At 43.6% G+C, this 15,197-nt stretch overlaps 1 protein-coding gene across 1 annotated transcript; it reads right to left on the bottom strand.

Annotated features, from left to right (window-relative positions):
* Window positions 1-4,366: 4,366 nt before the first annotated feature.
* On the bottom strand, window positions 4,367-5,314 carry LOC102941689 (olfactory receptor 52R1). The gene has a single exon (XM_007053902.2). It carries the CDS (start codon window positions 5,312-5,314, stop codon window positions 4,367-4,369), a length of 948 nt encoding a protein of 315 aa, XP_007053964.2.
* Window positions 5,315-15,197: the final 9,883 nt, after the last annotated feature.

The following is a 15,197-nucleotide window of genomic DNA, read 5'->3' as shown; positions in this document are numbered from 1 at the left end:
TGAGTCAGGAGAAGCTGGGGCAGGGGAGGGGCTCAAGGGTGCCAATGAGGAATCTTGGGTTGCAGGGCTATGGCTGCAGAAGAGAGACAGACTCCAGATGCAGGAGAATTCATGAGTTGCAGGAAGGACAAATTATCCTCCAGGGATGTGTGGACAAAGAAATGGCTATAGGAAAACATAAGTCCAACTATGCATATAACATTATGGGGTCTAAATTAGCTGTTAACACTCAGAAAGGAGAGCTTGGCATCATTATGGATAGTTCTCTGAAAACATCTACTCAATGTACAGCAGGGAATCAGTTAGAAAGGGAAAGATAATAGACTGAAAATAACATATTGCCTCTATCTATATCCATGGTATGCCCATACCTAAACTGCTGCGTGCAGATCTGGGCCTCCCATCTCAAAAAGATATATTGGAATTTTAAAAAATTATGGAAAAGGGCAACAAGAATGATAAGGGATATGGAACGGCCTCCATATGAGGAGAGATTAATAAGAATGGGTCTTTTCAACTTGGGAAAGAGACAACTAAGGGGGGGGGATATGAAAGAGGTCTATGAAATCATGAATGGTGTGGAGAAAGTAAAAAAGGAAATGCTATTTACTCCTTCTCATTACACAAAAAGTACGGGTCACCCAATGAAATTAATTGGCAGTGGTTTAAAACACACAAAAAGAAGTATTTCTTCACACAACACACAGTCAACCTGTGAAGCTCTTTGCTACAGGATGTTGTGAAAGACAAGAGTATTACAGCTTTCAAAATAACTAGATGAATTAATGGAGGATAGGTCCATCAATGGCTATTAGCCGGGATGGGCAGGGATGTTGTCACTACCCTCTGTTTACTGGAAGCTGGGAAAGAGTGATGGAGAATGGATCACTTAATAATTTATCTGTTCTGTTCATTTCCTCTGAAGCATCTGAAATTGGCCACAGCTGGAAGACAGGATACTGGGCTAGATGAACCTTTGGTCTAACCCAACATGTCCATTCTTAAGTTCACTGAAGAAAGAAATGGTGTGCAGATGTTGTGTTGTGTTTACCTGGATCTGGGTATCTCTTCTGCTTCCTAAGGTAGATGAGTTGTTTTAGCAACCTGTGAATGGGGTTCCAGGGGGTCCCACTCTGAGATTGCTCAATTAGGGCAAACTGCAAAGAAAGGGGATGACAATCTTCAAAATGGGTGGTTATTCTAATACTTGGACTAACCAAGTCAGTATCAAAAAAACTTTTGCAATGCTTTACTGCTTACACAGAAGCCAAAACACAATTCCCTTAAAGCAACCCAGCCTTGGGCTTCCACCCAGACAGACAAGTCAAGTACGGCGATGATTACTGAGAACCTTGTTCATCATATAATAAAGATCTACCAATACCAAAGGATTGTACATATCACCTCCCAGGTAAATGAATATTTTAGATATTACCCAAATATTCACTTAGAGCCAATTCTTATTAACTAAACTGAGATTTATTAAACAAGAGAGAATGTTGGTTAAAAGATAATTATACACAGACACTTGATTAGAATTTCAAAGTCAGTTTCATAGTCGAAATGGCTGGATTCAGAGTTCAACAGAGTTCTTTCAGAATTATCGAGAGATTATAGTCCAATGTTGAAATATTCATTATCAGGGTGATCCAGGGTATATCAGGAAACCAGAATCTTGTGACTCAGGCTTCCCCTGATGATGCTTAATCAGATCTGAGATTAAAAGTATCAGGTTCTAAGAACCCTTTTCACAGTTTCGGGGCAGCACAGCAGTCCTTGGGTGAACAATAGGCTTTTGAAGTAACTTTCTCTTTCCTAAACATCACCTGTGATTAACTACCCAGATTAACATCAGGTTATTATTCATTAAGCAGTTAAAGAGAGTTCCCCAGAAACTTTAAAGAGATGTATAGAAAATGATATAATTGCACCCATGTTCCATTTAATAATATTTCCTTTTCATCTCTAAATTAACCAAATACAGCTCTAGACAGGAATCCTTTGCGCACACTGTTAACATCTAACCCACTGGCTTTTCTCACCCTCCAAAGGAGGTACTAGGTCCCGCCACTTGGTATCAGGGCATCTGAGGAAGTGAAGCATGTGGAGCAGGAGCATGTACAGTTGTTCCCTTGGTGGAATTCAGAAATGAACAGGCTGCAGGGCTTGCAGACCTCACAGGTTATTCAAGGGAGGCGTTCAGGGAACTTATGGGACAGGAGCCCAATCAAGAATTGCCGAGGTCCTGGGGTGAGGAGTGGATGGGGAGCACCCTCTTGTTGGACCCTTTCAAGGAAAATCCGAGCAGTAGGCAATAAGGTGACCCCCACCTCCTGGTGTATGCACAGGGAGGTCTGAAGCGAGAAGAGCCCCACATGAGCTCCGAGATGAAAGAGGCCATCATGGCCACTGAGTGGTGGGCCAAGAACTGGGATGGCGAAATGCTGGAGGAGTGGGCCCGTGGAAGATGGAAACAAAATACATACATGGGGTCCAACCAAGAGTAGCAAAACCGATCTACCTCCACCAGGACATAGGTAAAAGTGGAATTGTCATCCGGGTGTTGGCTGCGATAGACATCCACCAGGGAGTGATGATTAAAGATCTCATTGAGGATGCCTGCAGTGGCCTGGCTGCTCTTGATCCCTGAGCGATTCTGGTCCTCAAAGATGGTATTAAAATCCCCACTCAGGACCAGGCACTAGTGAGAATCCAAGGTGCCGAGGAAGGCAGATGCCTGTTGACAGAAACACGCCCACTCCGCGTCTGCATTTGTGGGTAGACATTCAACAAATTCAATGTCAGACCCTCCACACAGGCCTGGACATCCAGCAGGCTACCTGGGTCGACCTCAGCAACTCCCAGCATCTGAGGGTGAATGTCAAGGGAGAAGAGGGTGGCCACCCAAGACAAATGAGCACTGAAGTGTCTAACATACACCATGTCCCCCCATTCCAGCCACTTACTAGTCTCGGCGGCTGGATCCTTGTTGGTTTCCTGCAGGCAAACCACAGAGTTCCCTATGTCACAAACGAAGGAGAGCACCTGGCAACAGGAGAGACCCACCCTAGAGCTTCTGGTGTTCAAGTTGAAAAGATGGTTGGCTTCATTCTCAGGGCTGAGGAGGACCCTTGCAGGCAGGAGGTTCCGCAACCGGCCTTGCAACAATTGCTGAACAACCTGAAAGGGTTGTCACAGCAGTTGCGGGCCCACTGGTAGACCAGGATGTCCTGCCTCTCTGTTCTCTTCCACTTCTCCAAGACAGCCCTTGTGGCCCAGAAGACAAGATGGATGTCTCCCCAACACTAGAGAGGAAGCTTCACCTTACCCTTGAAACCAAAGGTGTCCACCAGAAAACGGTCAAGCTCATCCCGCAGCACAGTTGGGGAAGGGGTAGTGGACCCATGATGATCCTCTGGCTGGGCCCCTGTTATGACCCTTTGGCCCACGGAGATGGGCAAAGAAGGAGCAGACAACCAGTGTGGTGATTATAGTGGTGGCATTTTGCAACCAGTCTCTCCAGAAAGGGAAAGGGAGGTGGAGGGAAGGGAGCAGCCCCTAAAGGGTCAGAGAGGGAAGAGAAACCACTCCCTGAGGTTCGTCCAAGGACAGGGGAAATGAGGAAGCAGTGGTGCGGAAGATGGGCGGACAAAAATGAGTAGGGCTTCTTTCCCCCTCTCCCCTCCCCTGCTCCACACGAATCACATGATAATTAACATGTTTTGTTCATTCCCTGGCACTGGGCACTGTCAGAAGCCAGGCTACTGGGCTACATGGACCATTGTTTTTTTTTCCCTTTGTGGGCATTCTGATCTTACTTAGACCCCAGATGTATCTGCCTCCTCCTGTAACACACTGTACCCCATTTCCCTCCCAGAGCTGAGATAGATCACAGGAGTCCTGACGGGGTCTCTCTCTCCTCAGAGTTAGTAACAAAGTAAGAATAAACTTTAAAATTTTAACACTAACCAGTGCCCCTTAAGTGACTGTCCATAAGATGTGAGAACATCTTGGTTTTAGAGATGACTGTGTCACAGCTGACAAGGGGAAGGGAAGACATGAGCACGTGACAGGGGCAGGGCCTTGGGGAGAAGACACACAGCAGGGTCCAGGCTTGAGAGAGGAGATGGGGTAAGATTGCAATTTCAGGGATCCAGCTACCAGCAATTAGAAAGGTGGCAACCCAGTGTAGTGTACACGACTGATTCCCCAGTTCATCACATTGATGCAGCACAGTAAGGACAGGAAACGGTTTAATCTCACTTTGACTGTCCAGTAAGTGATTCAAGGAAGAGGGCCCAGCACCATCCACCAGCCAGCTCTGCACAGAGCTCAGTCTGAGAGCCAGAGCAAAAGGAAAAAACATTTAGTTCTCTTTATGAGTAAAGAGCCGGACCAACCTGCCCCAGATCTGTTTGGTCCTCACCCCATAAATGATGGGGTGTAGCATGGGGGGCACCAGCAGGTACATATTGGCAAAGAGAACAAGGAAGTGGTGGGGCACATTATGGCCAAACCTCTGCATGAAAGAGGAGAATAAATCTGGGATGTACAAAGCTAAGATGGCACAAAGATGAGAGATGCAGGTCCTAAAAGTTTTGAGCTGAGCATCCTTTGTGGGGAGACGGAAGATGGCCCAGAGGATCTGAATATAGGACACAGCTATAAAAAACACATCCATTCCTATCATAGAGAAAAGATTAAAAAGTCCATAGTAACTATTGATGTGGATGTCAGCACAGGCCATGTTCACCACAGCTATATGCCGACAATAGGTGTGGGGGATGATGTTTGTTCTGCAATATGGCAACCGCCTCACCAGGAAGGGGTAGGGTAATGCAAGTATGCAACTGCGAAGCACCATGGCCAGGCCTATCTTGACCACAACAGAGTTTGTCAGGGTTGAGGAATGTCTCAGAGGATGGCAGATGGCCACGTAACGATCCAAAGCCATGGCCATGAGGATTCCAGACTCCATCCCTGAGAAGGAGTGAACGAAGTACATCTGGGTAAGGCAGGCACTGAAACTGATCTCCCTGGAATTGAACCAGAAGATGCTCAGCATTTTGGGCATTGTGGATGTGGACGTGAGAATGTCGGTGACAGCCAGCATGCAGACGAAATAGAACATGGGCGTGTGGAGGCTGGGCTCCCTCTTCACGATGAACAGGATGGTGAAGTTCCCCAACACGGCTATGGCGTACATAACACAGAAGGGAATGGAGATCCAGATATGGGCTTCCTCTAGGCCAGGAATACCAAGTAGGATGAAGGTGGAGGGGATAGGGAAGTCAGATGTGTTGGAATCTGACATGGAGTAGGGGAGAACTTTTTCAACTCTGAGGCGGAAGGGTGCCTCCTGCATGTAACATACGTTCCCCTGACTTTCTGTGTGTTCCCAGGGTCTTGGGTGAGGGTCACAGTAGAAATGCCTGAATGGAGAGATAACATTAATATGAGACATTACATGCACTAGTGGAGACTGTTCTCATGGAAGAAGGAGACTGCTCACTCTTCACACACTGAAAAATTACATTTTCATCATAAACAGGAAATAACTATGAACAATGAGCTTACTAAATACAATTCCACATTTTGTGGTGTTTTCTGCGTTAATAATTCCTACACTTTGTGGTGGGGGATCCTTAAGAGGCACCAGAAGAAGACACAAATGTGGATACTGGTTATCCATCATTGTTCCTTAACGCAATGAGAGCCAGGATAGAGAGTCCATACTGTAGGGAGTTCCCCATTCATCCAGTTGTTCAACATCTGAGAGTGGAAAAAAACAAACTTTTCGGAAGACGTGTGCTGGCAGAAACATCCCAACTAGAACAAACATCAGGAAAAAGACCTTGGCACCATTGGTAGCAGCTCAAGAGAAACACCTGCTCATTCGCAGCAGTGGACAAAACAAAAGCAGCGTTCAGATCACTAAGATATGGGATGGAGAATAACATGTTCTGGCTATGTGCTCAGCTTTGGTCACCTAGTCTCTATTAAGGATATAGCATATCTAAAAGAGATTTCCAAGACAGGCTCTGAGAATGGGAGAGGTTGCCATATGGAAACATATACAAAAGTCTGGGCCTCTTTAGATTATACAAAAGACAAAGAAGAGAGCATATGATATAGGAGAGGAAAATAAAAAATAAAACTGATTTACATTGAAATGGACAGTTCCCAACCAGTACTATTGATAGACACTTATTGCTCAAAGAGGACTAATTCCCCAAAGCTGAGGAAACTTGTCAGCAAAACTGCTTGGGACGAAAAATGTAGACAAAAAATATGAATGAAAATTGGTGGTTCTTTGATAAGATTTTATTAGAGAGCAGCGTAATCATGATTCCACAGTCAACAAAGTGAACAACTTTGGGTAAAAACCTGGTTCAATGGTAAAGTGAAGGCAGGGGGCGGGGAGAAGCAATATGTAACTAAGAATAGAAATCGGAAGTTGTCTAAATTGATTAGGGACATTAAGACATCATGGAAAACTTCATGTCTGGCAGGGTTATGGATCACAAAAAAGAGGTTATTAAGTATATTAACAACAGGAGAAATCCTAGAAAAGTTTTATGTCAATTCCTGTGTTAAATGCAAAGTATTAAAAAATAAAGTAAAAGGGTTTTTTGCTAAAAAATTGACAAGGTAAAGAAACAATGGAATAGCTGGTATGGGATTAGTTAAAAAAAAAATCTAGAAATGTAAGTAATGCCAGGACCAACAGGGTTTATGCAAAACAGGTCTTGTTAAATAACCCTGATTTCATTCTTTTATTTGATTGATCAAAAGGAACCACGCAGATGTAACAAACCTTGATTTCTCAAAGGCATTTGATTGAGTAGGGGAAAATTCTGAGATAAAAAAATTAACACGCTACCATATCAGTAGAGAACATGTAAAATGGACTGAAAACTGGCTAACTGATGGATCTCAAACAGCTGTTGTCAATAGGCCTTCATCAGTAAATGCTGCTGTTTGTAGTGGGGTTCTGCAGGCAACCCAGTTCTAGGCCTGATGATATTCAATATTTTAATCAATTATCTGAAAGAAAATAGAAAATCACTGCAAATAAAATTTGCGATGACCCAAAGATTGGCAGAGCAGTTACAAGAGGTGGCCAGGGCAGGCATACCAAGTAATATGGCACATTTGGAAAGTTGGGCCCATGCAAACAAAACGTTGTATTACAATCAAATGCAAAATGATCCTCTTGGAACAGGGAGTGCAGGCCCGACCCACAGACAACAGCACTGTATTAGGGAATGCAAGGACCTTGAAAAGGGTCATTGTTGACAACCAACTAATCGTGAGCGCCCAGTGAGATGCTGTAGCATTAAGGGATGATGGGGTCCTTGGATGCATAAACAGAGGGGTGGTGAGTTGGAGCAGGGGAAGGATTTTACCTCTGAATATGGGATTGGAGAAACAAACTGCATCCAGTTCTGGGGTCCACATTTGAAATAAAGATGTTGAAAACTTGGAGAGGGGGCAGAAAAGAGCCATAATAAATATTGGAGGATAGAAAAAAAGCCTGATTGTTAGACTTGAGGGTGTATATCTCTTTAACGTACCAAAAACGTGATCAAGCAGAGACTTTCATGGGGAGAAAAACATGGCTAGTAATAGGCTCTGTAATCTACCAGAGAAAGGCTGATCAAGACTGAAGGGCTCAAAATTAGGGCCAAATTCCAGCTCTAAATTAGGGCCAAAATTTTAGCACTGAGGGTGATTAACCACTGGGACATACTGAGAAGGGAAGTGCTGGATTCTCCAATACTCCATGTTGGCAGATCCAGACTGATTGCTTTTCTGGAAGATCTCCTTCAATGGTTGTTTACACTTAAAATGCTACAGCAGTGCTGCCATAGTGCTTCAATATAGACACTACTTACAGAGATGGAAGGGGTTCTCCCCTGAGCATAGGTAATCCCCGAGAGGTGGTAGCTAGGTGGATGGAAGAATTCATCTCATGCTGTCTACACCAGGGCACAGATGATCCAACAAGCTCTTGGAATGTATTGGAGACAATTCTTTGTTCCAGAAGCTGGAGAAAGTTACTAGGAGAGAGGCTGTTCTAGACTTGATTTTGACAAACAAGGAGGAACTGGTTGAGAATTTGAAAGTGGAAGGAAACCTGAGGGAAAGTGATCATGAATGATGAGTTCACGATTCTAAGGAAATATAGGAAGGAAAACAGCAAAATAAAGACAATGGATTTGAAGAAGGCAGACTTTAGCAAACTCAGGGAGTTGGTAGGAAAAATCTCATGGGAAGCAAGGCCAGCAGTTTTTCAGAGAGACGTTATTAAGGGCACAAGATGGAACTATCCCTCTGCGTAGGAAAGAAAGGAAGTCTGTCAAGAGACGACAATGGCTTAACCAGGAGATCTTGAATGATCTAAAAAACAGAAAAGGAGCCTACAAAACATGGAAACAAGGTCAAATGACAAAGGAGGAATATAAATTAATAACACATGTATGTAGGGGCAAAATTAGAAAGGCCAAGGCACAAAACGAGATCAAACTATCTAGAGACATAAAGGATAATAAGAAAACATTCTGAAAATGCATTAGAAGCAAGAGGAAGACCAAAGACAGGGTAGGTCTGTTACTAAATTAAGAGGGAAAAATTATAATACAAAAATTGTGATAATGGCAGAGGTGCTTGTCGGGGTTCCTTCCCCCCTCTGAACTCTAGGGTACAGATGTGGGGACCCGCATGAAAGACCCCCTAAGCTTATTTTTACCAGCTTAGGTTAAAAACTTTCCCAAGGCACAAACTTTGGTTTGTCTTTGAACAGTATTCTGCCACCACCAGTGATTTAGACAATGAACAGGGAAAACATCACTTGGAGTTCCTATTTCCCCAAAATATCCACCCAAGCCCTTACACCCCATTTCCTGGGGAGGCTTGAGAATAAACAAGATGAGCACAGACCAGACTTGGATTTTTAACACCCAAAAAACCCAATCAGATTCTTAAAAAACAGAACTTTATTAGAAGAACAAAAAAAGATTAGAGAACAACTCTGTAAGATCAGAATGGAAGATGATCTTACAGGCAGTCAGATTCAAACCATAGAGAATCCCTCTAGGCAAAACCTTAAGTTACAAAAAGACACTAAAACCGGAATATACATTCCCTCCAGCACAGTGAATTTCACAAGCCAAAACAAAGAAAACCTAATGCATTTTCTCGCTAGATTACTTACTAACTTTACAGGAGTTGGAGGGCTTGCATCCTTGATCTGTTCCCGGCAAAGGTATCACACAGACAGACAAAAGCCCTTTCCCCCCACCTTCAGATTTGAAAGTATTTTGTCCCTTCATTGGTCATTTTGGGTCAGGTGCCAGCCAGGTTACCTGAGCTTCTTAACCCTTTACAGGTAAAAGGACTTTGCATCTGGCCAGGAGGGATTTTATAGCACTGTATACAGAAGGGTGGTTACCCTTCCTTTTAGATTTATGACAGTGCTTAATGAATTCTTTGTTTCTGCTTTAACCAAAAAGGTTGGTGTTTGGACACTTAACCTAGAAAATGCCAGTGAAAACGGGGTAGGTTCAGATGTTAAAATAGGGAAAGAACAAGTTAAAAGTTTCTTGGACAAGTTAGATGTCTTCAAGTCTTAAGGTCCTGACGAAATGCATCCTTCAATAAACTGAAGGAACTGACTGAGGAGATATTTAAGCCATTAGCTATTATCTTTGAAAAGTCATGGAAGACTGGGAAAGAGCACATATGCCTATCTATAAAAAGGGGAAAAAGGGCAACCCAGGTAATTACAGACTAATCCGCTTCACTTCTGTATCAGGTAAGATAATGTAGCAAATAATTAAGGAATCAATTTGTAAATGTCTAGAAGATAATAAGGTGATAAGTGATAGTCAGCATGGATTTGTCAAGTACAAATCATGTCAAACCATCCTGATAGCTTTCTTTGACAGGGTAACAAGCCTTGTGGATGAGAGGAAGCAGTAGATGTGGTATTTTTACACATTGGTGAGGCTTTTGATACAGTCTCGCATGACCTTCTCATTAAGAAACTAGGGAAATACAACCTAGATGGAGCTACTATAAGGTGGGTGAATAACTGATTGGAAAATGCTCCCAGAGAGTAGTTATAAATGGTTCACAGTGATGCTGGAAGGGCATAACTGGTGGGGTACCACAGGGATCAGTTCTGGGTCCGGTTCTTTCCATTATCTTCACGAAAAATTTAGATCATGGCATAGAGAGTACACTTATTAAGTTTGCAGATGATACCAAGTTAGGATGGGTTGCAAGTCCTTTGGAGAATACAATAAAAATTCAAAATGATCTGGAAAAATTGGAGAAAAGGATGATTAAGGGTCTTGAAAACATGATTTATGAGGGAAGACTGAAAGAACTAGTTTTGTTTAGTCTGAAAAAGAGAAGACAGAGAGGGGACATGATAACAGTTTTGAAATAACTAAAAGGTTGTTATAAGGAAGGAGAAAAAATATTCTCTTTAACCCCTGATGATAGGTCAAGAAGCAATGGAATTAAATTGCAGCAAGGGCAGTTTGGGTTGGACATTAGGAAAAACTTCCTAACTATCAGGGTGGTTAAGCACTGGAATAAATTTCCTAGGGAGGTTGTGGAATCTCCATCGTTGGAGAATTTAAAAAAAAAACGAGTACTTGTGGCACCTTAGAGACTAACCAATTTATTTGAGCATAAGCTTTTGTGAGCTACAGCTCACTGCATCCGATGAAGTGAGCTGTAGCTCACGAAAGCTTATGCTCAAATAAATTGGTTAGTCTCTAAGGTGCCACAAGTACTCCTTTTCTTTTTGTGAATACAGACTAACACGGCTGTTACTCTGAAACCGGAGAATTTTAAGAGCAGGTTAGACAAATACCTGTGTAGGGATTTTATAGATGGTTCTTGTCCTGCCAGTTGTATGATTTTATTATTCTATGATTCTATGATATAGCTACATCGCTCTGGGGTGTGGATTTTTTTGCTGTTTAAAAATAGGCAAATACAATGTTAGGTTATGTTAGCAGAAGTATAACATGCAAATCACATTCCTCGTGATGGTATTCCTTGGTGCGTGTTAGGTCTCAGTTGGAGAAATGTGTCCAATTTTGCTCACTAATAGGTAGAAGGGATTTAGAGAAACTGGAAAGGATCCATAGGCAAGTGATAAATGTTATGTAAGGGATGCAAAGGAAGCTGTATGTGCAAGCTGAAGGCACCAGTATGTTTATTTGGGAAAAGGAGACTAATGGGTGACATGATTGTGGTCTTCAAATACTTGAAACACTTCCATAAAAAGATGGAGAAAAGTTATTCTGTCTCACCAGAGAGGGGCAGGAGAAAAGGCAATGGATTCAAATTCCAGAATAGCAGATTTAAAAAAAAATTCAGGAAAATCTTCCTAACTTTAAGTACAGGAGGCCAATGGAACAGACTCCCAGGGAAGTCATAGAAGGTCCTTCTGAGGAGGTTTTCCAAAGATGTGTGAATAGCTGTCATCTTAGATGACTAAGACAAAACAAATCCTGGATCTTGTCAGGGGGTTAGACTAGCTGTCCTTTGCGTTCCCTTATAACTCTGGTCCTATAATTCTGTGATGTAAAATCCTAATGTAGACCAGGCCTTAGTCACACACAAGATTTTGGCTCAATACAGAGGTAACTGAGTTGTAATTAATGGGCCTGTGTTTTACAAGAGGTCAAACTGGAGGATCAAATGGTCCCTTCAACTTAAACCCTATGGATCTATTGATAAAGAAATTATATGAGGCATTTATATTTAATTGAAGAATGGAACATTTAGTTAAATTGAAAGTCTGAGCATATAACACTGAGAAAAGAAAATTGCCACCATAATTCATATTTGGCCTGTAGAACTACTTGCTACTGACATTATTGGAGGGAAAAGCATAGAAGAATGGGATTGACAAATGGATTGGCCATTGTAGGTGTGGCAGGTGGCATCAAGTTTGCCAAATTTTAGGTGTTTGGACTGAAATTTCAAATGCTGGGTGTCTACTTTGAGCAGAATTGTTTTTTGAAAGTTTCAGGCATAACAGTTCAAACAACTTCTCGAACGAAGCTCGGAGAAAGTATGTGTTACCCATGTTGAAAAATTCTCATTATTGTTCTTTTGAGCAACCGTAGAGCCTCCAAGCATTTCAGCAGCTAAAGGTCAGGTAACAGCCCCTATCCCCCACCCCATTAACAGACAGAGCGCTGAAATGCAAGAGGAGGGGGTGACCGTGTGTGTGCATTAACGCACAGCTGGCTCCTGACGTTTTACTCGGTTCTTGCTCCAAGGGGAGTTTTGCCTCACTGGGTCCTGAGCACAGCACGGGTCGTGGTCTCAGAATTTGGCCTTGTATTGCACATCTAATAACATCTTCCATCCTGAAGGATTCACTGTGCCACTGAAATGCACCACCTTGGTGCTGGAGGCCATCAGGTGGGATGAGCAGGGATGCACAGAAATCAGTGACATTTTGGCCAGTGATTCTTTAGAGAGCTCCGGAGTAACAGCCGTGTTAGTCTGTATTTGCAAAAAGAAAAGGAGGACTTGTGGCACCTTAGAGACTAACCAATTTATTTGAGCATGAGCTTTCGTGAGCTACAGCTCACTTCATCGGATGCATACTGTGGAAGCTGCAGAAGACATTATATACACAGACACCATGAAACAATACCTCCTCCCACCCCACTCTCCTGCTGGGAATAGTTTATCTAAAGTGATCATCAAGTTGGGCCATTTCCAGCACAAATCCAGGTTTTCTCACCCTCCGCCCCCCCACAGACAAACTCACTCTCCTGCTGGTAATAGCCCATCCAAAGTGACCACTCTCCTTACAACCTGCATGAAAATCAAAGTGGGCCATTTCCAGCACAAATCCAGGTTTTCTCACTCCCCCACCCCATACACACACAAACTCACTCTCCTGCTGGTAATAGCTCATCCGAAGTGACCACTCCCCCTACAATGTGCATGATAATCAAGTTGGGCCATTTCCAGCACAAATCCAGGTTTTCTCACCCCTCCCCCCCCCACACACAAACTCACTCTCCTGCTGGCAATAGCTCATCCAAACTGACCACTCTCCCCACACTGTGCATGACAATCAAGGTGGGCCACTTCCAGCATAAATCCAAGTTTAACCAGAACGTCGGGGGGGGGGGGGGTAGGAAAAAACAAGGGGAAATAGGCTACCTTGCATAATGACTTAGCCACTCCCAGTCTCTATTTAAGCCTAAATTAATAGTATCCAATTTGCAAATGAATTCCAATTCAGCAGTTTCTCGCTGGACTCTGGATTTGAAGTTTTTTTGTTGTAAGATAGCGACCTTCATGTCTGTGATTGCGTGACCAGAGAGATTGAAGTGTTCTCCGACTGGTTTATGAATGTAATAATTCTTGACATCTGATTTGTGTCCATTTATTCTTTTATGTAGAGACTGTCCAGTTTGACCAATGTACATGGCAGAGGGGCATTGCTGGCACATGATGGCATCTATCACATTGGTGGATGTGCAGGTGAACGAGCCTCTGATAGTGTGGCTGATGTGATTAGGCCCTGTGATGGTGTCCCCTGAATAGATATGTGGGCACAGTTGGCAACGGGCTTTGTTGCAAGGATAGGTTCCTGGGTTAGTGGTTCTGTTGTGTGGTATGTGGTTGTTGGTGAGTATTCGCTTCAGGTTGGGGGGTTGTCTGTAGGCAAGGACTGGCCTGTCTCCCAAGATTTGTGAGAGGATTTCTGCAGGAAAGGGCCCACCTTGATTATCATACACATTGTGAAGACAGTGGTCACTTTGGATGGGCTATTACCCGCAAGAGAGTGAGTTTGTCTGTGGGGGGCGGAGGGTGGGAAAACCTGGATTTGTGCTGGAAATGGCCCAACTTGATGATCACTTTAGATAAGCTATTACCAGCAGGAGAGTGGGGTGGGAGGAGGTATTGTTTCATGGTGTCTGTGTATATAATAATGTCTTCTGCAATTTCCACAGTATGCATCCGATGAAGTGAGCTGTAGCTCACGAAAGCTCATGCTCAAATAAATTGGTTAGTCTCTAAGGTGCCACAAGTCCTCCTTTTCTTTTAGGGAGCTCATCACTTACGGCAAGGGCTCTGGGATGTGTCATGGTTGTGCAGAGGAGAAAGGACCACAGACTTACTCTCTAACCCTCCACACCCACATTGCACAGGGTTTGTCGATCAGGTGAGCTCCTCAGCAAGAGATGGGTACCTGTGAATTCTGAGATGGAAGTGTCCTCCTTAGGAATCCCCTCAGGTATCTGTGACCAACAGCTCTCTCAACCCAGCATCTGCAGCAGCATCCCACGCCGAAAGCCGACACAGAGGCGTGCACAGTTTATAATGTAGCTCTGTGTAATCCCAATGGGGTTCGCTCAGCCTCTAGAGGAGAAGGGAGAATCTGAATGTAAACAGGCTGCAGACAAGCATGTCTATGCTTCTGCGCTAATTATCCAGCTTTAGAAGTAAGTAGTAACTAGGGGAAATTCCCAAAGGGATTTGAGAACTCCTGGGCTCTGGGCTCAGGGAAAGAGGGATTGGCTGTTTTGTGTATATTTATAAAATATAGTTGATGAGAAAGAAAATAGTGGGTAATGCCTAGATGTCCATAGGCTCTGGTATCTTGTAAATGCCCACGATGGGTGGGTAGATAGGAGACAGTCAGATCTGGAGAAAGATGACTGAGGGGAGACATGAGCACTTTCTGCAGACATATGCGGCTGTCGCTATGGGATCAGAGATCAGTAAATCTCCTCACTATATTCATAATGTGCAGAACCCTTCATTGAAGGATCTTCAAAACAGTTAGCAAAGGAAAGACATTATCCCCAGTATACAGATAGGTAAACTGAGGCACGGGGAGATATGAGCTGGCCAAGGTCACACACAGAATGAGACACGATGACAGACAGAACGCAGGAGTCCTGACTTCCCAGCTGTAATCACAGTCTCTCTGTCACACCAAGAGGGAAATGGACCCCCGCTCTTTTAGAGATTGTTTGTGGTGTGGGATGCAGAGGGAAGGCTGGAAGAGAGAGCCTGAGCCATTGCCACCCTCTCAAGGTGAAGCTGAGGTTTTCAGAACTAACTGGACATTGTGAGCTCCCCGCTTCTGTGAGGTGGGAACTCCGAGACTCCACTTCCACTCCCACTGAGAAACC

This window comes from Chelonia mydas, chromosome 1 (genome assembly GCF_015237465.2).
Source record: "Chelonia mydas isolate rCheMyd1 chromosome 1, rCheMyd1.pri.v2, whole genome shotgun sequence".
Taxonomy (NCBI): Eukaryota; Metazoa; Chordata; order Testudines; family Cheloniidae; genus Chelonia; species Chelonia mydas.
Note: the sequence above shows the minus strand (reverse complement) of the source record. Positions and strands in the feature narration are given on the sequence as shown.

Coding starts and splice junctions, on each gene's coding strand:
- LOC102941689 (XM_007053902.2), bottom strand. CDS start 5,314: ATGTCAGATTCCAACACATCTGACTTCCCTATCCCCTCCACCTTCATC.